Source organism: Oncorhynchus nerka, linkage group LG23 (genome assembly GCF_034236695.1).
Source record: "Oncorhynchus nerka isolate Pitt River linkage group LG23, Oner_Uvic_2.0, whole genome shotgun sequence".
NCBI lineage: Eukaryota > Metazoa > Chordata > Actinopteri > Salmoniformes > Salmonidae > Oncorhynchus > Oncorhynchus nerka.
This window is the reverse complement of record NC_088418.1, coordinates 19,489,780-19,517,663: the sequence shown is the minus strand read 5'-3', so window position 1 is coordinate 19,517,663 and position 27,884 is coordinate 19,489,780. Positions and strand designations below refer to the sequence as shown.

At 46.3% G+C, this 27,884-nt stretch overlaps 1 protein-coding gene across 1 annotated transcript; it reads right to left on the bottom strand.

The window, feature by feature from the left end:
* Positions 1-202: 202 nt before the first annotated feature.
* On the bottom strand, positions 203-3,655 carry LOC115106413 (transcription factor Sox-9-A-like). The gene is made up of 3 exons (XM_029629126.2): positions 2,895-3,655; positions 2,379-2,629; positions 203-2,044 (listed from the first exon to the last, which is right to left on the bottom strand). Exons 1-3 carry the CDS (start codon positions 3,332-3,334, stop codon positions 1,245-1,247), a joined length of 1,491 nt encoding a protein of 496 aa, XP_029484986.1. The 5' UTR covers positions 3,335-3,655; the 3' UTR covers positions 203-1,244.
* Positions 3,656-27,884: the final 24,229 nt, after the last annotated feature.

Sequence of the window (27,884 nt, the reverse complement as noted above, 5' to 3'; positions counted from 1 at the left end):
AAATCGTATTTCCAGTTCTTTCAGCCATAGTTTAGAATCCAAACTCAAGAAATTCACAATTAAAAATAATCCGTACACAACTAGATAGCAAAAAGATGACAAATAAAACATTTTACATACGATAAATAAAATATGATTACTGTTTGTACCATTTTTAAAGTACCCACTCGGCTAAAAAGACAGATTTATATGACATTTAATATCCAGAAGATAATTTATTTTTAAGACAAATTAATTTGTTGTAAAAAGTATCAATTAAAGAAGAAAATGCTAAATAATAATTAAAAAAAATAAATTAAAGGGTTAAGACAGAGGGGGTCGGAGCAGGCAGGAGGGCTGTAAAATGACACTGGTGTGGTGATGGACTGCAGGGGACACCCGAGAGGTCAAAGGGCACTTCCTGTGGCTGTCAAACACACGCTGTCAGACGGTAAGTGTAATCTCAGCTGTGGCTTCTCTCTTCTATAATATGTGCTGTAGCACACCCACAAACACCCTTCCACCCAACCTCTGATATACTAGGCACGAATGGTGCAAAAGGCTGGAATATTCCTGCACAAAACGATAACGTCAAAACTTCTTTCGTTGCCATTCACAGCATGTGTCTCTTACATCTAAGAACGTGTTATAATCATGAGAAATCATTGATGGAGAAACCCTAAACTGCACAAATACAAATGTAATTTATTTTGTTCGATAGCACAGAACATATACTGTAAGCAGAATGCACTGCAGGAAACAAACACAACCAAAAAAGGATAGAGTTTTACTGCCTGTACAAAATTTCACCAGAGAATTGAAGCCATGGAATAGAGAACTGCACTACTGAGAGTGGTTTCCTGCAGAACTGGATACAAATAAAGCTTTTTTCTACAAAAATATCCCCCCAAAAAACAAACTGCCAGAGTAAAAAAGGTAAGAAAACATACACAGTACCTATTAAAAATATCAACAATTTAATAAGTCCTCACAGAGGATTTCTCAATGCTTTTTTCTGTTCTTGCTAAAAAATATATTTCATCAAATAAAAATTAAAAAGGCCTTTTGTGAGCTATTCTGATCTAGTTTCAGTTCCTACAGGTCCAGCTCTCCTTCACCTACTCTGTCGTGTTCTTCTTCTGTTGGAAATTCAAGTGTCTGTTTCCTGGGAACTAATGTTGGAATGTTGTGACAAAGTCTCCCTCTGCAAGATGGACATGCCTATCAGTCTATGTAAGTGTGTGTTCGTGTAGATGATTGTGTCCTCAGGGCCGGGAGAGCTGTGTGTACACTGGCTGCTGGTCCCAGTGATGCTGGGGACTGTGGGTCTGGGGTACGGAGGGCACCCCAGTTGTGTCTGCGATGGGGGTGTACATGGGCCTCTGGCTGGGGCTCATGTAGCTGCTGAAGGAGTAGAGCCCTGAGCCCTGGCCCCCGGCTGTGTGGCTATAGTAGGAGTTGGTGCCGCCCTGGTGGTCAGAAAAGTCATACTGGCCCCGGGTGATGGAGGGGTAGGAGGACGAGCTGAAGTGCTGCAGGTTGAAGGAGCCGTAGTTGACGTGCTGCGGAGGGGAGGAGCTCTGCTGATCGTTGTAGTGGCTGGGGCTCAGCTGCTCTGTCTTGATGTGTGTGGGGGTCCTCTGGTTCTGGCCCTGCTCCCCTCCACTACCCAGTGTGGTCAAGGAGTGCTGCTGCTGCTGCTGCTGCTGCTGGCTCTTGGTCATCCAGCTGTGCCCTGTGGCACCCCCTGCTGCCTGGCTGACCACAGAGCTGCTGATGCCGTAGGTACCGGTGTAGGAGACTTGGCCAGTGGCAGTGCCAGGAGCACCTGGGTGACCGTTGGGAGGCAGGTACTGATCAAACTCGTTGACATCGAAGGTCTCGATGTGAGAGATGACGTCGCTACTCAGCTCGCCGATGTCCACGTCCCGGAAGTCGATGTTGAGCTGGCGACCCGTGCCTTCATGTAAGGGGCGACCCTCCCGCTTCAGGTCCACCTTGCCCACCTGGATGTCCGTCTTGGTAGGGGGGGTGGTAGGAGGGGTGGGGGGCCCTTGGGACTGGCCTAAGAGAGCGAGGGAGAGAATGGGTTACATATAGAATACATATAGGCTTTCTGCAATGCAAATCTCAGAGCAAGAGCAGACCCGTGGATGTAATTGAATAGGAAAACATAAGAGCCTTGCAAGAGGTCAAATTAATCTAGATACCAAGTTAAACTCACAGAGAACATATCTGATAGTATTACTCTTAAACTGTTCACATAATATACCTTCACACACATGTATTGTTATAAAAAGTCGAGCAGCAGTAAATGTGTCAAATACTGTGTATACATTGATGAACACATGCTGAATGAGACCATTGCAATAGGCACAAAGCATTATCTCTCTTCTTACCGGAGTGTTCTCCGGGGGAGTGCATCTCTCCCATGCTAGAGGCTGGAGAGTCAGCTTGCTGGAGCACCTTGAAGATCGCGCCTGGCGATATGTGCGTCTGCTCGCTGCCGTCATCAGACTCGCTTTGTCCGTTCTTCATGGACTTCCTCCGCCGGGGCTGGTACTTGTAGTCGGGGTGGTCTTTCTTGTGCTGTACCCTCAATCGCTCTGCCTCCTCCACGAACGGACGCTTCTCACCCTCATTGAGTAGCCTGTGCGTAAAAGGCAAATGGATACATGAGTAAATAAAATATTAAATTGACAGCAAAATAGTTTCCTATTTTAAAGCAGGATAACATACCTTTTTTATTTCAAAGGTTCAATTACGTAAGATCACAGTGTCGAGTTAACATGTGTGCGTAAAAGGCATGCGTAAAAGTAGAATGGAGTAGAAACTTGTTTCAGTAATAAAACCACAGACGCGTTGCCACTCGAAATACAAATGTGGGAGTAATGATAGAGAGTACTGAGACTCACCTCCACAGTTTCCCCAGAGTTTTGCTCAGCTCAGCGTTATGGAGATGCGGGTACTGATCAGCCAGCTTTCTCCGGGCGGCTTGCGCCCAAACCATAAACGCGTTCATCGGTCTCTTGACGTGGGGCTTGTTCTTACTAGATCCGTTCATTCGGACTGGCATTGGCACCAGGGTCCAGTCGTAGCCTTTCAGGACCTGGGACACCGCGTCGCGGATGCATACGGGGAATTTGTCATCGTCGTCCTTCTTGAACTCGACGAGGGGACCGTCCGGACCCATCAGCAGTCCGTTCTCTGACGGTCTGGTGTTCTCGGTGTCGGAGCCAGACCCGGACGGGCACGGAGATCCCACAGAGTCCTCTGACATGCTCGGACTCGGTGCGTCTGAGAGACATTTGTCTTGTTCGTCTGTCATTTTCAAGAAGGGGTCGAGTAGATTCATACGAAAAATGTTGTCTAACAATTACGCACGAAATATGAAAGTACGGCCAAAGTCTTTCAAATGTCCAAAAGTGGAGAAAAAGTAACAGTAGACGCTCTTTGCTCCTGCAAAGAGGCTGTCAACTGCACAACGCCGTTGGGAGAAATAATGTTTTTATGCATATGTCTTTCTGAAAAATTGTATAATAACCTTGTCTTGTTTGCAGGCGTCTCCACACTCGAGCAACAGCTGATAGTTTGCTGTAACTTTTAGGTAAAAAGAGAAAATGATCCAGTCAAATAGTATCCCCAAAACGTGTACGTGCTTTGAACTGAAATCCTTTGCAAGCGGACTTTATAAGTGAGTTACTGTGCGGCTACAGAATGCCCGAGAATACACGAATATGATTGGTCGACCGACTGAGAATGACGAACTGAAGGAATTTGATCCCTCCCTCCACCACACACACACACACACACACACACACACACACACACAGGCTATGCATATACATTTCTACATGTCGTGTACAATATTGATATAGGCATAATAATTCACGCACTGAAATAGATTTAGGTTTTTAAAGATGTGTTTATGTGCTTAAATCACAGACCAGGCGATTCACGTTTTTTTTACTCGCACCTTCAAAGTTAAACCAGTGAAAACGGAAAATAAAAAGCAAATAGTTGACGAAAAAACCCCATTGGGGATGAAGTCATGCAAATAGGTCTAGCAGTAACCTGTCCATTATAACTGAAATTGTGTGCACGAGAAATCCCATATCGCAAGTATTTCATACAATCTATGATATTCTGTAGTGACCCCGCCCATAGGCTATTTTTACGTGCGGCAAAACAAAGGCCACAACAGATAAGTTACTAAGACATATAATAATGTTTATTCGATTCATACCAAGTCAATTATTGTTTTACTGGCTAAAAATGTACATGCCCATAGGGGGAGACAGCAGCCCAGGAACTTACATTTACAACGTGTACTCAAGACACGGTTGAAACAGTTGCACTGCAACTGTTGAGGAGGATGCCTTTTTGTTGTTGTACTGACAGCGCCGGAGAGAAACACAGTCCACATGGTCACATCATTTAGAAGGAGTATTTCCTCACCGTGTTTACGTCCTCCTTTAAAACACATACGTTTGAATATGTATGTCTCTCACCTTTATAATCAAGTCTGTCCACATCAGGGACGGCTTAGTCGTTCGTAGTGCCTTGCAAACGAACCCATGTCGTTTGGTTGTTTATTTGGCTTTTTCTAAAGTCGTGGAAATGTCATTTTCGTTGTAATGTGTGCAACGTGTTTTTCTGAGCTACCTGAAGTTTCATATATAATATTACCCATATAATTACCCATAGAGACTTCACAGATGTCTCTATGGGTAATTTCTACCACTACGCTGTTTATAATCTCTCTCTCTCTCTCTCTCTCTCTCTCTCTCTCTCTCTCTCTCTCTCTCTGTGCATATAGCGGGTTGCTTCATTAGTGAAAGCAAGACTCTGGATGTTGTAAAATTGCATCATGTCAACCTGCCGCGAAACGCTCTAGAGCTCTGGTTCCAAATACAGAAACACCTTATTCGAGTCTCCACTCTAGCGAAACTGTTTGGTTACATGTAGCCTGCTTATTTAAGATGTTCATTCACTCTGAAAATACACAGAACGGAGCATTTTAGACTTTTGTCAATAACTCCCGATCCCTTACTGCGGTTGAGCAAGCAGCATGCACGATTAGGCCACTAAAATGTGTCCTGGTTGGTTTGTTTATAGGCCTAAAATGAATAGATTCATCACTGAATGCATTCACTAACAGGGCTCCCCTGGAACAACAAGATATTGCCTTTCAACTCCAATGATGATGATGGTGAGGAAGATAAGGAGGTATGTTGTTACAAATATGGCCAGGCGTTTTTTACATTTTATTATTTAATTTAATTTATCTTTGACCAGTATTTCCAGCATTATCCACTGGGTTTGCTGCAGGCAGAAACTTCTAGGTAATGCTCTTCAATTGAGCAAGCTGTCTCCAATGAATCATTCAATGTCTGGTTGTGCGTGAGTGTTTGGTGGTGGGGGGGATCTCCTAAACCAGGTTAGGAGTAGGAAAGAGTCTTAATTGCGCAAAGCCTATTATTTGGCAGAGAATACTATTTTTAGAACAGTGATTCTACATCTCACTTTGCTCAAACTGATCCTGTCCAACAGACTCAATCGCTGATCATCAGAGTTAATAAAAATTGTGCAATTAGCACAGTTAAAGGGGAGAGACTGAATCCAACCAGAAAAAAAAAATCTAAATCAGAATATCACTTGAAGAAATAGAGGGGCAAATACCTGGAGTCAACAACAATATATTCTGCAAAACCTACAGTGTAACATTAGATTATAAACAGAAAGACAGGATAGACAGCCATCTGATATAAAACGTGTTTTTATATATTTTGCTGTCTCAGAAGAATAGTTCTACCTTAGAAGGTTGTGGAGGATACAGCGAAACCAATTGTTTATATACACTAGATGACTGATAGTGGGCGCTGTGTAGAAGACACCATGCCTTCATCTTGGCATTCCCCCACCATTTACAATAAATATTTTGGAAGCTTTAGAAATTGATGTATTAACGTGTACTTTTGTTTTTGCCATATTTATTCTATTACAGACACCTTAATGCATATTTTTAAATTAAATTATATTATTTGAGCTAAACATACAAATAATAAAATACAAATATTGATCTTCCTTTTAAAGTATAATTTTTTTAGATGACTAATGTTACTATCCGCTCAATGACAAGAACATGCTTAAATACATGTAATTTTGCCCTTGAAACATTTAATTAAAATACTGTAGAATTCCATTCATTCCTATGGACTGATCCTACTGGGGAGTGTCAATATGGCCGACCGGTGTCTTCAAAGCCTCTCAATAGCAAATACATAGCATCAGCAATCCACCAATGAACGGAACAGAATCATCATTAACAGTCCCAACCAGTTGAGATGGAGGTATGTGACTCACCCCGCAACCCCTCCCCTCTCTTTCTGTTTGCCTGTAATTGCAGCCACCGGCTCAGCACCAAGATAGCAGACTAGCTCGACACACCTGAAGCCCAGGGGGGAATTAACTAGAATACAAACAGAACAAAACAGAAGCTAATGAAATGGGGAGGACCCTACCTGAATTTGTCCAATAGAAAGTATTGTTTTCGTTGCAAAACGTTTTCGTTTGGAGTTCCTTTGCTAAATGCTTTGGACTAATCATGACACCACTGGTAACCATAGCACCATGTGGGTTAGCCCCCCTCCGTCAGAGTGAGTACAGATGAGCTACTGCTACGGTAGACCTACTCCCACGCCACATCCTGTCAAAGATAATAAAGTCTACAAAATTGGCACGTAACAAACTAACAAAACATATGGTCTGATGTACTTACACTTAACATACTCCCCCACATATCACACACTCTGCCAACTACATAGTTGCATTCAAAGTGCAAGTCTGCAACTGTTCAATGATGGATTGGAATTCAAACACTACTGAATTCTCTTGACTGTAAGATATGCGACGAGATCCATACGCCTCATTCTGTTTGTTGTACAATGTAGAATACAGACTGCCTATTGAAGGTTAGGATAAGTCACTGATAAGAGTCACTGAGCTGTGGGCTTATGTATAAGGATTAAATAATACATTGTTTTCATTCCAAACAGACTGGATTGTCCTCAACTAAATGTGTCTTGGGTTTAGCATTCTTCCATACAGTACAGTAAGTGCCTCATTGTGAAACAACCACATTATGCAGGGTCTGAATTCCTTACACTCCACTATGTAATACACCATAACTACTCCAGCCCATGAGCGATGTGTGTCGGTCATACATAAGGAATTACTCTGGGCTAAACAGGCCAGAGATAGTTATGGCTGAGATGCCTTGGGAAACTTCTCATCTTGACTTTGAGTCGCAGCGTCAAAATTCTGGGCAAACAGTGGGAGTCAATCCCTAAAACGTGTAGGCCTTTCCCTGAGAAACTCACTGGGCTGTCAGAGGGGAGTTCTGGGAGGACTCCCCTGGTCTTAGCGTTCGGTCTGTCCAGCCAGGTTGTGGTTTAGCTGATCTAAAGGATGTCCTGGCTGGGACACATCTAGATGCAATGATTGTGTATTGAGTTCAAAGTGTGCAGAGGCTCACGAAATGAGCTGTAAAACTATAACATTTTCTCTCAGCCTCATGGCAAAATGTGTAGAATGGCATGAGATTAGATATAAAACAGTGAACATTGTTCTCCCTTCCCCATGGCAATATGTGTAGAATTGCAGGAAATTAGCTTAAATTCCTTGCTTGGACATTGAGGGTGGCTCACTGAGTGTACAAAAGCTTAGGAACACCTTTCTAATATTGCATGTTGAAAGCATTTCACAGGAATGCTGGCCCATGTTGACTCCAATGCTTTCCACAGTTGTGTCAAGTTGGCTGGATATCCTTCGGGTGGTGGACCATTCTTGATACAAATAGGAAACTGTTGAGCGTGAAAAATCGAGCAGCGTTGCAGTTTTTGACACACTCAAACCGGTGTGCCTGGCACCTACTACCATACACTGTTCAAAGGCACTTAAATCTTTTGTCTTGCCCATTCACCCTCTGAATGACACACAGACACAATTCATGTCTCAATTTTCTCGAGGCTTAAAAATACTTCTTTAACCTGTCTCCTCCATTTCTTCTACACTAATTTAAAGTTCATTTAACAGGTGACATCACTAAGGGACCATAGCTTTCACCCGGATTCCTCGCTACTGTTATTTTTCACTGTCTTTTTACTGTTGTTTTATTTCTTTACTTACCTATTGTTCACCTAATACCTTTTTTGCGCTATTGGTTAGAGCCTGTAAGTAAGCATTTCACTGTAGTGTCTACACCTGTTGTATTCGGCGCACGTGACAAATACATTTGAATTTGATTCACCTGGTCCATATATCTATTTAAGCAACAAGGCACAAGGAGGTGTATTATATGGGCCAATATACCACAGCTAAGGACTGTTCTTATGCACAACGCAACGCTGAGTGCCTGGATACAGCACATGTAACACAACCCGCTGAGGTGCCTTATTGCTGTTATAAACTAGTTACCAACTTAATTAGAGCAGTAAAAATAAATGTTTTGTCATACCCATGGTATACAGTCTGATATACCACAGCTGTCAGCCAATCAGCATTCAGGGCTCAAACCACCCAGTTTATATATATATATATATATATATATATATATATATATATATATATATATATATAGTGGGGAGAACAAGTATTTGATACACTGCCGATTTTGCAGGTTTTCATACTTACAAAGCATGTAGAGGTCTATAATTTTCTATCATAGGTACACTTCAACTGTGATATAAATACTTGTTCTCCCCACTGTATCAGTGATAATCAACACACTGTGTGAGAGATCCATGCCTTCCTCACCATCTTATACAGTAAGCCCTAGTATGGTCTCTGATTAACTGGCCACCAATTCAGTCGATCACTTCAACTTGTTGTCACTGTTTGTTGTCTAGTGGCAGTGATTAATAGTTCCGGCAGGACTGTGTGCCTGCCTGCCTGCCTAGAAGCCCTGCTCACATCACAGAGACCTGGGTACTGGGTGTCTGTTGACATTCCCCAGTCTGTTTCAGTCAATGTTTAAACAGGACTTATCTGGTCCCTGACACCTCCAAGCTAAGGCTGTCACGGCCGTTACAAGATCTGGACCAAGGAGCAGCGTTGTGAGCGTACATTTTCTCTTTTATTCGAAATGACGCCCGACAAAACAATAAACAATAGAAAACAAACCGTGAAGCTTAAGGCTATGTGCCATCAAACAAAGTTAACTTCCCACAAACACAGGTGGGAAAAAGGGTACCTAAGTATGGTTCCCAATCAGAGACAACAATAGATAGCTGTCCCTGATGGAGAAACATACCCGGCCAAAACATAGAAATAAAAACATAGAATGCCCACCCCAACTCACGCCCTGACCAAACCAAAATAGAGACATAAAAAGGATCTCTAAGGTCAAGGCAAGACAAAGGCAAGGCTTCTTTCCCTCGCAACCCCCCCCCCCCCTTACAGAGCATTTGGAAATTATTCAGACCCCTTGACTCTTTCCAAATTTTGTTATGTTACAGCCTTATTCAATGATTACATTGATGAGGGGAAAAGACAATCTACACACAATACCACATAATTACAAAGCGAAAACAGGTTCAGATTTCTTTCCTAATTTATTAAAAATAAGAAAGGAAATATGACATTTACATAAACATTCAGACCCTTTACTCAAAACTTTGTTGAATCACCTTTAGTAGCGATTACAGCATTGAGTCTTCTTGGGTATGACGCTACAAGCTTGGCACACCTGTATTTGGGGAGTATCTCCCATTCTTCTCTGCAGATCATCTCAACCTCTGTGAGGTTGGATGGGGAGCATTGCGGCACTGCTATTTGCAGGTCTCTCCAGAGATGTTCAATTGGGATCAAGTCCTGGCTCTGGCTGGGCAACTCAAGGACATTCAGAGCCACTCCTGCGTTGTCTTGGCTGTGTGCTTAGGGTCCTGTTGAAAGGTGAACCCAGTCTGAGGACCTGAGTGCTCTGGAGCAGGTTTTCATCAATGATCTCTCTGTACTTTGCTCCGTTAATCTTTGCCTCGATCCTGACTAGTCTCCCCTGCCGCTGAAAAACATCCCCACAGCATGAGGCTGCCACCACTATGCTTCACCGTAGGGATGGTGCCAGGTTTCCTCCATAAGTGACGCTTGGCATTCAGGCCAAAGAGTTCAATCTTGGTTTCATCAGACCAGAGAATCTTGTTTCTTATGGTCTAAGATTCTTTAGGTGCCTTTTGGCATATTCCAAGTATGCTGTCATGTGCCTTTTACTTAGGAGTGGCTTCTGTCTGCCCACTCTACCGTAAAGGCCTGTGTCACGCCCTGACCTTAGAGAGCCGTTTCTCTATTTGGTTTGGTCAGGGTGTGATGTGGGGTGGGCAATCCATGTTTTGATTTCTATGTTTCTTTATTTCTAAGTTTTGGCCGGGTATGGTTCTCAATCAGGGACAGCTGTCTATCGTTGTCTCTGATTGGGATTTCATACTTAGGTAGCCCCTTTTCCCTCCTTTCAGTGTGGGTAGTTGACTTTGTTAGAGGCATCGTAGCCTAAGTTAAGCTTCACAGTCATTTCGTTGTACTGTTTATTGTTTTGTTGCGAAATTAGAAATAAAGTAATGCACGCTCACCACCCTGCGCTTTGGTCCACTTATTCCAGCCAGGAAGACAGCCGTGACAGCCTGATTGGTGGAGTGCTGCAGAGATGGTTGACCTTCTGGAAGGTTCTCCCATCTCCACAGAGGAACTCTAGAGCTCTGACCAAGGCCCTTCTCTCCCGATTGCTCAGTTTGACTGGGCTGCCAGCTCTAGGAAGAGTCGTGGTGGTTCCAAACTCCTTTCATTTAAGCATGATGGAGGCATTGTGTTCTTGGGGACCTTCAATGCCTCAGAAATGTTTTGGTACCCTTCCCCAGATCTGTGCCTCGACACAATCCTGTCTCGGAGCTCTACGGACAATTCCTTCCACCTCATGTCTTGGTTTTTCCTCTGACATGCACTGTCAGCTGCGGGACCTTATATAGACAGGTGTGTGCCTTTCCAAATCATGTCCAAACAGTTGAATTTACCACCGGTGGACTCCAATCAGGTTGAAGAAACATCACGGATGATCAATGGAAACAGGATGCACCTGAGCTCAATTTCGAGTCTCATAGCAAAGGATCTGAATACTTATGTACATAAAGTATTTCAGTTTTTTATTTTGAATGCATTTGCAAAAATTCACTTTGTCACTACGGGTTATTGTGTGTAGGTTGCTGAGGATTAAAAAAATATATATTTTAGAATAAGGCTGTAACAGAACACAATGTGAAAAAAGTCAAGGGGTCTGAATACTTTCCAAAGGCACTGTATACCTCTCGCCCTCTATCGCTCTTTCTCTCACTCTCTTTCTCTCCCCTTTTCTCCTACTGCATGCCCTCCGTTTCTCTTTCCATCCTACTTGCCCGACACCTTCTCCCCCCCCCTCTCTCTCTTGCTCTCTCTCTCCCTCTCTCTCACCCTCCTGCCAGACACAAACCAAACCTCCACCATCATCTCTGTTGTTTCCTTGGAATGGTGCAGAATTTGTCCAGCACAGATCCAGTGTGATCATCCAGAGAATCACTGTGAGGCCTTCATTGCCGGGTCAAGTTTCCAGGGAATTCAGAACCCTGATTACAAAATGTGAATTAGGTGACCGAGCCAGGGGCAGGCCAGGGGAAACTGGATCCACTCAGACCGGGAAAGGGGAAAAGCCGCAGAAATACTGTTTCTCTCCAAAGATACGACTTGTGCAAATACCACTCTGTACAATAACAATGGTCTCCTCTGCCAGGGAGAGTTAACTAATGACAGATCCACACCTTAATGCTGAGCAGTTGTTTGGTTTTAACAGGGGGGAGAGGAGAATGGTTTCTCAGAGGGAGGTCTATGCCAATGGAAAACTTTCTCTTTAAGGATGGAGAGCTGGAGTGAGAGAGAGAGAAAAGAGAGAGAGAGAGAAAACAAATTGTGAGAGAGTGAGAGAGAGAGATAGAGAGAGAGAGAGAGAGAGAGAGAGAGAGAGAGCACCCAAGGCAGAGAGCGAAAACCCTCTGACACAGTGAAATGTTAGTCGGACTGGAAGAGGCTCCAACCATAACGCAGCACATCTTTCACAGCTTATTGAATTGTGCAGTGCAGACAGAGATGCTAGACGCTTTTCTGAAATGATTTCTCGATCTGCATGTCCTCCTAGCCTAGCGCTTTGTAACCTACAGTTACCCGTGGTTCTGCTCAATTACGTTTCACGGCTGTTTTCTATGCCTTTTATGGCTGAGATTTATGTTAATTGCTGCCATGCGGTGGGCTTACTGTTTACATGTGTTTGCTTCCCGCTAACCGATGTGGTTCATTATGTCATTATTTGGTGTCGAAGGATGAAACCGCAATGCATATGTAGTTTTACACAAGTCCAATTTACATACGTCCATTTTCTCTTGCTTTGACCCCAGTGTGTGTGTGTGTGTGTGTGTGTGTGTGTGTGTGTGTGTGTGTGTGTGTGTGTGTGTACCCTAACATGCATGCATTTGTGTGTGCGCCTACGTGCGTGCTCGTGTGTGAATGTTCGCCCCACACTTGGACTGTTGTGTTTCAGTGACTCACCCGTACTGACCAAGCTCAGTAATCCAGTAGACTCGAGGAGCTATCAACGTTTAACCAGGGATGATGTCACCGTCTGTACTTGGCTGGTTCCAAGCGGAGCACCTGTGTTACGGGCCATTGAGTTGGACCCTCGTCCAAACCCTCTCCTCCCTGTTTCTGTTCTCCGTAACCACAGCAAGGTGGCTAAATATAGTTAGCACTGTCACACTGACGTAGGCACTAAATGACCTGCCAGAGCAACTGTTATTAGAACCGCTCTACCTTTGAAAACACGCATGGTGTAGTAGTTTAACCACATCGTCATTGTTGACTCATAGACAGTGCTCAATCTGCCTCAGAATAGCTACGTAGGCCTATAATGGGTTTTAGGACGTTGTTTTGCAATTTTGACTAGTTCCTTATAGGTGAATGACGGCATCGTAGCTTCCATCTCCCTCCCCTCCTCTCTGTGACCCTCAGGGTTTCCAAGCGTAATGAAAAGCCCTACTCTTTCTGCACAGTCACTGTGATACTACCTGGGAAAGCCTGCCAGCCAAATGAAAGAGTGATGATATCGGATTGCTTTGGCCGGGTGCAGCGTCTCTCCTTCCGTGTACTTCCCACTCCTGCCCTCCCAAAACCCCCGCCAGGGACCCTCTCCAAAAGGAAGGGACATGATGTCAAAGTAAGAGCTGGTATTTACAGTATTCCACAAGAAAAACATGTTATAGCGATGATGTCCAAATGATTTAAGAGATGTTGTTAAGACAAGTATTTGTATGATGGACGAACGGAGGCTAAAAGGCAGCTATTCAAACCAATGCCTGAAGTGTTGTGCGTAGGTGTCTTCCACTCTGCACCCCAAACCACAGCCTGAGAGGCCTTGAATCAGAAGTGGACATGCTGAGACAACACATTATTAAAGGCCCAGTGCAGTCAGAAATGAGTGTTTTCCGTGTGTTTTATATTTCCACACTATGAGGTTGAAATAATAGTGTGAAGAAGACAATGCCCTTTTAATGTAAGAGCTGTTTGAAAAGACCGCCTGAAATTTCAGCCTGTTTTGGTGGGATTGAGTTTTGGCTTGCCTGGTGACAATTTGTTAATAGACCAATAAGAAAGAGAGTTCCAAACCTCTCTGCCAATAACAGCTAGTTTTTTTATTAAAAACAATCTTAGTAAGGTACTTAATTGTTACCTAAAAATGATTTGATACTCCGTGTGTGTGTGTGGGGGGGTTTCAGATGGTTGAGGGGCAGCTCTCGGAACTGTGTGTGTGTGTGGGAGGGGGTCTTGGATGGTTGAGGGGCAGCTCTCGGAACTGTGTGTGTGTGTGTGTGTGGGAGGGGGTCTTGGATGGTTGAGGGGCAGCTCTCGGAACTGTGTGTGTGTGTGGGAGGGGGGTCTTGGATGGTTGAGGGGCAGCTCTCGGAACTGTGTGTGTGTGTGGGGGGGGGTCTCAGATGGTTGAGGGGCAGCTCTCGGAACTGTGTGTGTGTGTGTGGGGAGGGGGGCTCGGATGGTTGAGGGGCAGCTCTCGGAACTGTGTGTGTGTGTGAGGGGGGGGTCTCGGATGATTGAGGGGCAGCTCTCGGAACTGTGTGTGTGTGGGAGGGGGTCTCAGATGGTTGAGGGGCAGCTCTCGGAACTGTGTGTGTGTGTGTGGGGAGGGGGTCTCGGATGGTTGAGGGGCAGCTCTCGGAACTGTGTGTGTGTGTGGGAGGGGGTCTTGGATGGTTGAGGGCAGCTCTCGGAACTGTGTGTGTGTGTGGGAGGGGGGGTCTCAGATGGTTGAGGGGCAGCTCTCGGAACTGTGTGTGTGTGGGAGGGGGGTCTCGGATGATTGAGGGGCAGCTCTCGGAACTGTGTGTGTGTGTGTGTGGGAGGGGGGGGGGGGGTCTTGGATGACTGGTGTCCTGGCGGTTGGGAGCTTGGGCCTGATTGCTCCTGTGGGTCTCTCTGGATGGGTGTCTGCTAGATGACTGAATGTATTGTAAATGTTGAGAGGCTTCACTGCAGGAGGTAGGTTGTATGTTTTAATATTCAATAAAAATGTAAATGTCAGGTGAAATGAAGCCGTCTGTGTACTCCAGAGTTACTCCAGTGCCATATCCTACTGTATATGTCCTGTTTGTGTTTTTTCTGCCCTCCGTTATTAAACTGACTGTTAGGGTGAGCCTATGGGAGTCTGCTCAACTCTTCCTCCCTTTCGCCTCATCTGCCATCCCCTTCTCCATTCCTCCCTCCATCCTCTTCTGCCCGCTTGTCCAGTCACTTCTACCACTCCCGCCGTTCTGTCTGTAGAGCTCTTTGCTAAGTGGGGATGAGAGTGGTGTTCCAGGAGGAGGCCGTATATACAGTAGTGTGTGCTGCTGAGTACAGTATCCCAGGGATCCCCAGGCATCCCTCAGCCATCCACATCCAGCCCGCAGCCTCTCTTAGATCCATAACCCTGACGCTGCTCAGCATGACAAGCCCAGGCCCAGGACTGGAGACAGCAGCATGGGGTCAGTGGAATCAGATTGTCCCAGTACAGTATCCTACCCATCTGACCTGCTGCTCCCCTCTGCACCTACGCTCCAACATGCTGGCATTACTTACCGCAAGAGGAAATTGTCCTGCCTGATTTCCTGACATCCATAGTTCCTGAGTAGTGGGAGTATTACAGTAGAACTGGATCTGTAGAGAGAGAGAGAGAGAGAGGGCGGGACGGAGAGAGGTCATCCACTCAGTTTCAGTTACCCTAGATCTGTTGTTAGCGTCTGTGCACTGTGCTGTGATGACAATGCTTTAGCAAGTGAGGCATGGCACATCTGTGGATGGCTCTGATGCGCTGATATGATGGTATGTCGACGTGCCTCAATCTCAAAACAGATAGTGATCTGAAAGAGAAAGGTCGACAGGCTGGTCTGATACTATGCCAGGAGTCCTGCCGCTTCCCTCACAGCTCCCTGGCTGTAGCGGTATGAGCTGACCTGCTTATCGCACCGCTGAGGCCTGTAATTAAAAAAGATAGAGTTACACTGTCCTTACCTCCGCTGACCCCTGCCTCGAGGCTTAATAACGCCCAGGGTTAGAGAAGGAGCTCTGGGGAGACCGGGAGAGGAACTTGGCCTCATGGTGGATGGAAGGAACTTGGCCTGCTTACCTGGTGTATGTTGTTACTCTTTAAGGGGGTGTTGACTCAAGGTTGAAGGGGTGGGTGGATGTGAGCATGTAAAACAGCTGCATCAGTGGGTGCCAGGTAAACACCTGGCATGGACGATGCCAACGCAAGGCCTCGACTGTTCCAAGCTACCGGGGCCACTTATACCCAGTACGACTGTCCTGGAGCCGAGTTGCAAGGAGTACTGTTAATGCTATTGACAGTGTGTGCGTGCGTGTGTATGGCAGTGCATGCAAGGATATGTTTGTGTGCATGTATGTGGCCGTGCATGCGTCTTCTTGTGTCTATCCATGTATGTGTCTTTATATGAATGTGTGTGTTTGTATCCATATGTGTGTGTGCTTTCATGTGTGCATGCTAGGGTGTGTTAGCTGTGCATGTTTGCATGTGTGAAGAATACGTGTGTGAAGAGAGGCCTTGGCGTTATCAGGGGTCCCAGTCTCAGGGGCCATCATTAAAGCAGTATTTTAGACTCTGGGAGGAACGCAGGAATGTTCAGAGGCTCTCTGTCTCCATGGTAATATATTGCTGATGAGCTAGAGGGTAAGAAGGATGTGTCAGGAAGGAAGAGAGAGTTCCACCAGAGGATTCAAATATTGCAGCTTGATGCAAAAAGAAAACAGAGCAATCTCAAAAGGAGTGAAGTTTAGTAGGATTTAAAGAGAAGTAGATTGAGCTCCCCGCACACTGTCATAATCGGTTAATTCCATCTAAATCCCAGTCAATTCCGGAGGTTACTTCATATAGATCAATTCCGTATCCAATGCAACTGGACAGGAATTGAACTTAAACTGCGACTGAGTCTTCCAACTCTAGCATTAACCCCTTCTCGAATGTCAAGTCTGAAAGCAGCCACTTTCACTCTGACATGATGCCCTTGTTATCGGAAAGCCCCGATACCCCTTGTCATCGGGAAGCCCTCCATTGTTAGGCGTCGTGTGAGAGGGAAGGAGATGTATCTGCTGCCTGTGTGAGTCGGAGGCTCATTCCACTGTGTGGTTTGGCAGGTTGAGCGGCACTGTAGGTGGGAATGAGAGAGGGGCACAGCACAGTGGTTGGCCACAGGGCCACGGACAGAGGACCAATGTTTGATGGGCTGATGGCGAGGGGCTGAGGTTGCTACTGTATGTGTGTATACATAATATGCACATATTTCTGTGTGCGTGTGTGTTCGGAACACACGGGCTAGGTGCCTGCGTACTCCTTTTAACCCTCGACCTGGGCCTGCACGCAGCGTTGTGCCGTGCTTTAGACTTGTCATGCAACTAAGTTTGAATTTCCAATAACAAAAATCCAGGCCTGAGCTTTTCAAAACAGGCTCCTTCTGCGAGCCGCCTGGTATCAGCTGACTGGGCAAATAAACGCTGATGAATGTCAGTCTATTCCAGAACAGCGCCAAAGCTGTCTGTTACCATCAGCCCACACCCTCAGTTAAATGTTGCCGTCCCAAAAATGAAACGTAATTGCAAAATAAATAACCTCAAAAAAGGGTTCTCCGAAAGTCCCTTTATTAGTAATTATCGGTTGTTCCTGGAATTAGCCATTTTTAATAAATAAACTCATTCTGTACTGTACACGGTGTTAATCCACACGATAAACATTGGCTAATAACTTTTGACGTCGGACTGGCTAAGGAGGCTTTTAGGTAGCTTAGACACCTTTCCGTAGCATAATACAGAACCACATAAGGATTTCTTACACACATGTGTTTTATTATCACATGCATCAGTTAGGTGTAGTGAAATGGATTGTTTTACAGGGTCAGCCATAGTAGTTCATGGAGCAAATGATGGTTAAGTGCCTTGCTCAAGAGTACATCAACAGATTTTTCACCTTGTCAGCTCAGGTATTTGAACCAGCAACCTTTCAGTTAACGGCCCAACGTTCGAACCTCTAGGCTATCTTTCACAGTCATTGAGAAGCTGCTCTGTGCAACACTCAAACCAAAGACTAATCTTGACAAAAAAAAGTCTGATTTTTGTAAAACACAGTAGCGAGGATACATTGGAGCACTTAGAAATGACCAAATACAATTTTCATATTTTGTGTTAGAATTTTCTTGAAATATATAAAAGAAGTGATTTCAGTCAATTTTTCTGTTTATTTTTCTTACGTACCCACTTTTTCCTTCAAATAAGAGGTAGAATATTTTGGTAGTGGTAGAAGCGGAGGCCTCATACAGTATTATTCCTGGTCCCATGTGTGACTTGTTCTCATCTTGCCTATGTACACTAATGCACTGCCAGAGAACAGTGATGCCGGCTCCTCGCTAGGTGCCAACTGATTTTATCGCTCGCAAAACAGTCTCCTTCCCATCCGAGCCCTCTCAGGAGCATATGAATACATTTTACACTCACACGAAGGAAAACAGGTAACTCTATATCAACCTGAGGACAGAGAACTGTGTGCCTCAGATGTACAGTACGTATGAAAAAGGGGGATCTGTATAGTACAGCCTCTTATTTTCAACATCTTGTTAACAATATTTTTGCGAAATTGCAATTTTACAATTTCGTTTAGGAAAAAATCAGCAGTAAAGTGGATCAAATTCAACGACTGGAGGGTTTCTCCGTTTCAAAAGACAATGGTTTTCAAGGGAGGACACAAAACAAGAATTTAGACGGACAGTTAAATGTTCCTCGTGGAGTTTTTCGCAGCGGCAAACCTTTTTATGAACATGGAAACCCGAGGTCTCAGACTCTCACAGAAATCCAAATCCACAACAGATCCATCTGAAACCTGAACAAGCCACGGCGAGGCATGTCAAAAGGCCTCTCTCCACCAACCCTGTTATTTTGATTTCCTGATTGTATCCCCCCTCCTCCCTCTTTCAGGACTGCTGAATGCTCAGCTGTTGATTTTAGATTTTTAAAAAGCTGCAAAATTAAAATAAAGGTAGTGTCACTTTCATAATATTTGGAATGGCCATCGCTTTATTTTCCTTTTATTAACTACTGATTAATATTCAGTAGTGGTGGGGGTTAATACGTTGTCCTATTTCCCTGTATCCTGCACGAAGCTTAGTTTTCTCTCAGACACAGACTTCAGCCACAAATGCGCAGATGTCTGGTTTGAATGATCTCCATTTCATCCACATTCTTTTATTTTCTTCATTTTTTTTTTCTTTTCGAGGAACTTGTAATTGTCAATATAAGGTGTATTTTAAGCCTGGCAATAAATGTAGATGTCAGAAAGTGCTAGGTCTTTGGTTAAATTTCCTCTCAGAGTAGACTTCTCCCCGGCCGCTAGCTGGACGGTCGCTAGCGGAGTTGTTTCATTAGAAGTTTGGATGTAGATGTGGAGAAGTGTTGGGAAAGTGTTAGTGCCGCCAAACATTACGCTAACAGCTAGCTGCTAACGGGCTGCCTCACAGGCCAGGCTCTCACAGCCTAAAGGGAAAAATAATTGTTCCTTTCGATTATTATTATTGGTTTGCCAGAGAGGATATGAGGATCTCCCTGTACTGCTGGCTCAAACATCAGTCTACTGCAGTGTTCTTTACTTTCACCCCAGACATTCTGCAACCTGTTGTGGTTGAATACGGCCCAGGCCCTCAGTGGCAGTGTCTGTCACCAGTGTTGGTGTTGTGTAACTAAAAGACATACATAGGAAAAACCCCTGTAACTGAGCTTTCACCTTATCCCAAAAGACGCCATTACCTCAGCCTGGGAAAATATTTAGACATCACCTTCTGTGGGAGCAGTACACATGGGAAACACCTTGGGATGTGGCCTGTGAGGGAACTATGACTGTATGCCGTGGGCAAGTCTCTAACATGAAGGGGATCCTGGAACGACTCGGTAACCCAAGCCCTGTATTTTGACAGGCTTCCTGAGATGCCTCTCATTTCCTAGTGTAAAACGTGATAAATTGCTACTTTCATCACCCTTGAGGGGGGAAGAATTGAGACGTTGTCTAGGACACTTGGTTTGTCACACGGGGTAGCACCTCAGGTTTCTGTTCTAGGGACAGAGAACGTTTTAGTGGATGCAATCAGCTTCGAAAGAGTGCACAGGGTACTTCAACTCAAAGACTAAAACAAGGCTATACAAATCGTCAGCTTATGCACTTTTCAGTGCATCAAGGAATTTTCTGATGAATCGGGGAGTCCCCCCAGCTGTCATTCAAACGGCACATTACCCCACTGGTTGATTTTCGGCCGTTTCGCGACATGTCGTTTTTTTAAGCGAAGCCAATCACAAGCGTTTAGGCTGAACGGAGACCAGATCCCAGTAGCTAATTCCCCCTGCCTTTTTTTCCTCAGCGGCTACTTAACTCCAATTTGTCCAGACATGGACTGCTGCATGTTGATTTTTTTTGGAGGGGGTCATATTTAGTGTGTGTGTGTGTGTGTCTGACGGGGTTGGGGGAAGGAGGGCAGGGGACGCTTTTTGGCCTTAATTACAAATAGGGGTCGACGTTGGTGGCAGCGGTGGGATCCAATGATGGTAATAGCCCGGATCCATGTTGTGTGTTGTCAGGGTAACAAAACGCTACACATGCATAGTGTGTGTGGTCAGTCTCTCTGTCCTCCAATGGTCACTGGGTTCAAAGGTCAAACTTACAGTAGGGTCCCAGAGCCACTGGGCCTAATTTACAGAGCCATGTACTGTACTCTCCAGGCTTCCAGTCTCATGTTGCCACGTCCTGTTAAAAAAAGCCCCCAAAACACTGGAAGGGATAGCCATTACGGCTTTATGTGTTAGTGAACTTTTATTTTACAAGCTTTTAATACGTTTCCCAGGGGCTGCCATGATTTTGTGGTTTATTTTCGGAATTTCTTTTTATGGTTCGATATGGATTTTCTCTTTCACCATCCCCTTTCCCTCAATCTCTATCATTTCTCAGACATTTTGTGAGCCATTTTCACTGTAAAGGACGTATATTCTACGCAGCAGACTCAACGCTCCAGTTCCCTTTAACTCCCTCTTCACCTCTCAATCTGCCTAATGTTTATCCAGGTTTGATTGACGCATCTGGGTGGTGATAAAGGGGTGGGACAAAGACACACAGCAGAGCAGAGAAATTAGACCATAGCTGCCACACCACAGGTAATGGTCAAGTAGTAGCCACTGAATTCATTTCTTTCTGCTGCAATTTCAGTTCTCTGGACTAACATGCGGTCAGTTGTCAAATGCAGTTTTCTTGGGGGGAGCGCCATGTTCTGGGAAACAAATACATCGTCTCTCTCAGCGAGCCTGGAAGATTGGTCCAATCACATCCATCTGTTGGAGTAGCATAAACGCCAGGAGGACAAAGGAGAGTGGCGGAGAGCCACAGGGTGTAACAGGACAGCACTTCAGCAGGACCCTCGCCATCCCTGTACCCAGAAGGGCACTTTTACATGCTAATTTCCTGCGAAAATGCTGTCACATACCCCGGTAATTCCCGAGAATGCACGGTCCAACCTCGCCCACCCGCCCATCTTTTTTCCTCCTGTCTACACAGCCCTTTTCATCATTCTCTGTGTGGCTCGTCTGACAGACACCAATGAAGTAGTAACCCTAGATGGCTGACCATGGGTTCAAATGTCATCTCCCTGTCTGAAGGTTCCCCCCCTCTGACTTCTGGTTGCTCCCCTACAGTAGCCTACCGGTGGATCAGAAGGTTCCCCCCCCCTGCCTTCTGGTTGCTCCCCTACAGTAGCCTACCGGTGGATCAGAAGGTTCCACCCCTCTGACCTCTGGTTGCTCCCCTACAGTAGCCTACCGGTGGATCAGAAGGTTCCCCCCCTCTGACTTCTGGTTGCTCCCCTACAGTAGCCTACCGGTGGATCAGAGCACCCCTGGAGTCTGACTGTGGCGTGTGCCTCAGTGTCCTGCCTCAGTGAACTGAGGCACTTTCAACATGGATCATTTTGTTTCTCTGCTTCTTCTTTTCATTTGTGCTTCATGAATATGTAACGTATCGACGTTCACAATCTGTTTCCTGTTAATTGTGGTTTCATTCAGGAGGTTAAACTAGGTCATATTTAGCTGACGACCGCTCATACTCCTTATCCTAGAGTAAATCCAATCATTTCCCTTGTGATAACTGTGACAGCCTAACAGAAAATCACTGTTCTCTCTCAGTTAGAGTCACGCCACACCACGCCACACTTCTGTCTGATTAGTGAATGTTGCCCAGGCCTAGCCTGTTGATTTTTCCTGAGCACAAGTGACTTTATCAGGCCTCTATGTCCTCCAGCCTACTAATCCCACCAAGCCTTTGGGGCTGTTAACTCGTGATCGTCCTCCAGCCAAGTGACAGGGGGGGACGGGGGGAGGGCAGGCAGCCTCTGTTCTGAACACCACCCCCTGTTGATCATCCTGGAACTGGCGCATCCTCCCCTTGCATATTGGCGGCCTGTCATCCCGGGCCAGGAAGACTCAGAGCCAATCAGAACCCCCTCATTTCCTCTCTGGCTTCTGTGGGCGGGGTAACAGGGCCGTGGGGTGCTGAGGGGCAGCTGGGATAGCTGGATGGCCAGGAGTGGGATGTTCTATAGTTACCAGATTCTGAGATCAGCTTTGTGTTGTTATGCTAATTGTTAAGGTTAGGATTGAGGGAGTAATTATGTTCCTAGATCTGTGCCTAAGCAGTTCTTCCAGATCATAAGGACCACCTAATCATCCCCAGCTTTGGCTGATTCATCCCCCCTCCTCTCCCCTGTAACTATTCCCTAGGTTGTTGCTGTAAATGAGAATGTGTTCTCAGTCAACTGACCTGGTAAAATAATTCTACCTAGAGCAGGATAATATCTGATGGCCAAGGTACAGTAGGTTTGAGAGGCTATGACAGTGTGTGCAGTATGAGAAGGGAGAGTGAGGAAGCTATTGACTCACATTTACATGTTAAAAGTCGTACAAATATTTGACAATAACATATTATTTGGTGAAATCAACAGGGCCCCCCAAAAAATTGACACATCTGTACCGACCCGCACCTATAGAACAGTTGAGATGGCACAGGTCCAGCCAGACATGAGAGAGCTGTGTTCTGGTGGCTAGGTCCTGCAGAGAGAGGGGAGCTTAAAGCACCCCTACCTTTTTTTCTCTGTCTCGTCCCCCTTCTTTCTATCTCTCATTCTCGTTCTCTCTCTCTCTCTCACACACACACACACACACACACACACACACACACACACACACACACACACACACACACACACACACACACACACACACACACACACACACACACACACACACACACACACACACACACACACACACACACACACACAGTTCCAGTCCTGGCCGCAGCAGATTTTCTAAGCCATGCCAAATCCAGCCTTGCCAAGTAGTAATTGTTTCCATATTGTACATTACAGTATATTACACAGCCTTTCTCTCTCTCTCTCTCTCTCTCTCTCTCTCTCTCTCTCTCTCTCTTTCTCTCTCTCTCTCTCTCTCTCTCTCTCTCTCTCTCTCTCTCTCTCTCTCTCTCTCTCTCTCTCTCTCTCTCTCTCTCTCTCTCTCTCTCTCTCTCTCTCTCTCTCTCTCTCTCTCTCTCTCTCTCTCTCTCTTTCTCTCTCTCTCTCTCTCTCTCTCTCTCTCTCTCTTTCTCTTTCTCTCTCTCTCTCTCTCTCTCTCTCTCTCTCTCTCTCTCTCTCTCTCTCTCTCTCTCTCTCTCTCTCTCTCTCTCTCTCTCTCTCTCTCTCTCTCTTCTCTGCCCTGAATAGATTGTTGTACCCCTCCTGTGCCAGACGTCCCCGCCCCCTCCCTTTTTTTGGCCACACTTACTAAACATCTTAATATTATTTAGATGATACGTAGGTGTGAAATTGAAAATATATTATTCGCAGTAGTCATAAGCGCTGGCCACCAATCACTCACAAATCCTGGCTTGGCGGAGAGAGACCGTGCAGTGGCGGGTTAGTGTCTCTCATTATACGAGACAGACTACAGTACATTCCCCCTCTGAACACTAACCTGTCAAAAATAACAATTTGACTGTGCATTAGGGCACATTTAGAGTGCCCTTACATCCTGACTAGACTGTATGGATATTGCATTCAGACGGTTTTCGTCTATGTGTTTTCGTTCTTGCGGTGGGAGCACGTGGCAAGCCTGGTCGGTTCCTCCTTCTGGCTTTCTGTGCATTGGTACTGTAAAACCAGCATTAAGCATAACACTAACCCAAATGGGCTTTGCTTTTGGTTCACAGAGCAGCTGGCTTGGCTGCTGGGTTCTAGCCCAGGTTCTGGGCTCTGGCCTGGGTTCCCTGGATCTGGGGTATGGGTTCTGGGCTGGGCCCACTCATTATGGGACCTCAGGCTACAGATGTGGCCAAGTTAGAGATGTCGACAGCGGTCTCCCACAGGATCCCGACACGCCCACCGCTGATGTAGAGACGGATGGAGGGAGATGGAGGGAGGGAGGAGGGAGGGAGGAGGGAGGGATGGAGGGAGGGATGGAGGGAGGGATGGAGGGAGGGATGTAGAGACGGATGGAGGGAGATGGAGGGAGGGAGGAGGGAGGAGGGAGGGATGTAGAGACGGATGGAGGGAGATGGAGGGAGGGAGGAGGGAGGAGGGAGGGAGGAGGGAGTGATGTAGAGACGGATGGAGGGAGATGGAGGGAGATGGAGGGAGGGATGTAGAGACGGATGGAGGGAGATGGAGGGAGGGAGGAGGGAGGGATGGAGGGAGGGATGTAGAGACGGATGGAGGGAGATGGAGGGAGGGATGGAGGGAGGAGGGAGGGATGTAGAGACGGATGGAGGGAGATGGAGGAGGGAGGGATGGAGGAAGGGATGTAGAGACGGATGGAGGGAGGAGGGAGGGAGGAGGGAGGGATGTAGAGACGGATGGAGGGAGATGGAGGGAGATGGAGGGAGGGAGGAGGGAGGGATGTAGAGATGGATGGAGGGAGATGGAGGGAGGGAGGAGGGAGGGATGTAGAGACGGATGGAGGGAGATGGAGGGAGGGATGGAGGGAGGAGGGAGGGATGTAGAGACGGATGGAGGGAGGGAGGGAGATGGAGGGTGGGATGGAGGGAGGGAGGAGGGAGGTGAGTCAGCAGTGGGATAAGGGTGAAAAGGAAGAGAGAGGTGGCAGTGTAAGCTTGAGGGGGCGATTGGGTGGGTGGGTGTACATGGAGTGATGAATGAGCATGATCAGTGGAATATAAGAACAGGGTGCTGGATTTGGGAGAGAGAGACGGAGCAACAGAGGTGGAGGCGGGGGCAGTGTGCGAACTACAGGGGGACCAAGGGGGGGCTCACACCCTCCAACTGAGACATGAACTGCCCTAAATGCAACAAAAGTCAAATTTAGGGGGTCTCTAATTGAACCATTCTCTGATTTGTAAAAAAAAAAAAAAATACTGACACATTGGTAAACATGAACATAAAAAAGCTTATTCCAAATGAAACAAACACTCCCACCTCTCTATCGGTTAAACCAGTGACAGTTGGTTCTGGTCCTTTCAATCACATTCATCTTTCTACTCCGCCTCTCACTCTGTCCGTCTTGAGCTTTCGCTAGCAAACTTGTAACATTGTATCGACTGGGTTCAACCCGCTAGCGAACTTGAAACATTATCAACGTGGTCCATCCAGCCTGCTATCGAACCGATGTGCCCGAGACAGACACAGCTGTATTTGCTTCCCGTATTTCAACCCCTTTATCAGGTGTCTTGACTTTTTTATTTTATTTATTTAAAGGGTACATTTGTCAGCAAGTTGCATCAATTAATTCAGGCTACAATAGTATAGACTGTCATTACATATTTTGCTGTTTTGTAACAGATGTCTCTTTTCATTCATCCAACGGCTGGTGCACAGACGTTTCACAGTCAGATGAAAACATCATGACTGGTTGTGGTCATGCTACATTAAAAGTTAATACATGTTCACCGCTAAAATAAATATCTTTACTATTGGGCCCATCATTTTTGGGGGGGAAGTACCGTGAAAAGAATTGAGATGCCCTGAACGTCACGGTTTAATTTGCATTCTGGGTGGGACCGTCAGGAGATGAGAGGAGAGAGGAGATGAAAGAGGGAGGAGAGTAGAGAAGAGAAAGGTAGGGGAGAGGAGAGAGGGAGGAGAGAGGTGAGGAGAGAGGAGGAGATGGGAGGAGAGAGAAGAGATGGAGAAGAGAGGGAAGAGAGAGGAGAGAGGAGAGGGGAGAGGATAGGAAAGTGGGAGGAGAGGAGAGAGGGAGAAGAGAAGAGACAGGAGAGCAGAGAGGGAGGAGAGCAGAGAGGAAGGAGAGGAGGGAGGGAGGAGAGAGGAAAGGAGAGAGGAGAGGAGAGAGGAAAGGAGAGGGGAGAGGATAGAGGAAAGGAGAGTTGGGGGAGAGAGAAGAGATGAGAGGAGAGGGAGGAGAGAGTTAGAGAGGAGAGGAGAGAGGGAGGAGAGGAGAGGTGGGTAGAGAGAGGCAGATCACAAGACATCTAACCAGAGACAAGGTTATGAAGAGGGAGAGAATTCAAGAGAGAAGAACAAGCAAAAGAGGAGAATTCGAGGTGTAGTAATTGGCCTTCAGGAGACCCCCAGACCCCCAGACAGGTCTCTGAGGCTGTGGGTGTTTACTGTCAGTCAGCACAGCCATTCTTTCCAGATGAAGATGCCTTTCCTCCCTCTCCCATCCATAACCCAGCCAGCCCACTGTGAGGCCCGAGACTGGGTGCCAGTATAAGCACATTAACACCCCCACCACCCCCCTGCTCAAGCTGTTCAGGAGACACTCCATTGTGTTGCCTCTCAGTCTCTTCTCCCTCTTGTTCTCTCTCATTCTGGCTCTCCCACAGAGCGTTATATGTTTTTATCCTTTTTATCCTCCGTGTCTTGAGGGTGATATACGATAGTGGAAATAGAGGAAGAGATACAGAAGGGGTTTAGCGCTGGGTGTTAAACAGTTTAATATTCGCTCTCGTTCGATATCGTCCTTCTTGCTACTTCACTCTCTCTCTCTTTAAATTCACAGCAGATTGTGTCAAACCAGTGTGTTTTTGAGGCGAAAGAACACAGTAACCAGGAAGGTATTGGGTCTTCATCCGGCCGTGTTGTTCGGAGAGGGCCCGAGTATCTATGTGGAAGTCTGTGTTTGCGTCTCCACACGATGAGGCCCTCCACACAGACTGCGGCCCTCCCACTGAGGCCAAGGGTCTCCCTGCATTCCATCTCCTGGGTTCGACATCGTATTGCGTGGTGTCGCACCTACCGCCGTACGGCCGTAGGTGCCCCTGGGAGCATGCAGACGTGTGTGTAGGTCACCGATTGCAGTTTAAAAAGACACACGTGAAGGAACACACTGACAAATCAACGCGCTAACTCTGAGCTTATTGCTTTTCTTCCCCAACGTTACTTGAAGACTTCTCATTGCTCACACACTCACACACACACACACACACACACACACACACTCGCACTCACACTCACACACACACACAAATCTAGATGGAATGCACCAGTATTCTACAAGTATTTCGAAACTCCTGCTGACAAGATTGCGCCATTTGTTATGCTGTTTCCCTCCTGCAGCGTCAAACAAACAGTTTAATACAGACTGAGGAATAAAGAGCAAGGCTCTTGTTAACTACATCTGTTTGACAAAGTAACGTTCTGTTCTATCGTTCTATCGGCTCATTCTTCACTAGTGTGACAGCATTCCCCTCTGTGTACTGCACTTCTCATTGAGATGGCTGTAGCACTATAGCTCCCGGGCCTCGTGACCACCCGTTGTCATTGGCTAGCCAGAAGATGGCGGCTTAATTAAAAAGTCCCCTGCCACTCCTCGAAAAAAAAACTACACGAGGGCAGACTGACAGGGCTGCAGGCTGTAATCAGGGGATGGTCTCGTGGCTAACTGGCTAACCGAGCTGACCTTGGGGTTTACAGGGGGCTACAGTGGGTTACAGGGGGTTACAGGGGGTTACAGTGGGTTACAGGGAGTTGCAGGGGGCTACAGGGGTTACAGGGGTTACAGTGGGTTATACAGGGGGCTACAGGGGTTTACAGGGGGTTACAGTGGGTTACAGGGGGTTACAGTGGGTTACAGGGGTTGCAGGGGTTACAGGGGTTACAGTGGGTTACAGGGGGTTACAGTGGGTTACAGGGGTTACAGGGGGTTACAGTGGGTTACAGGGGGTTACAGGGGGTTACAGTGGGTTACAGGGGTTACAGGGGGTTACAGGGGTTACAGTGGGT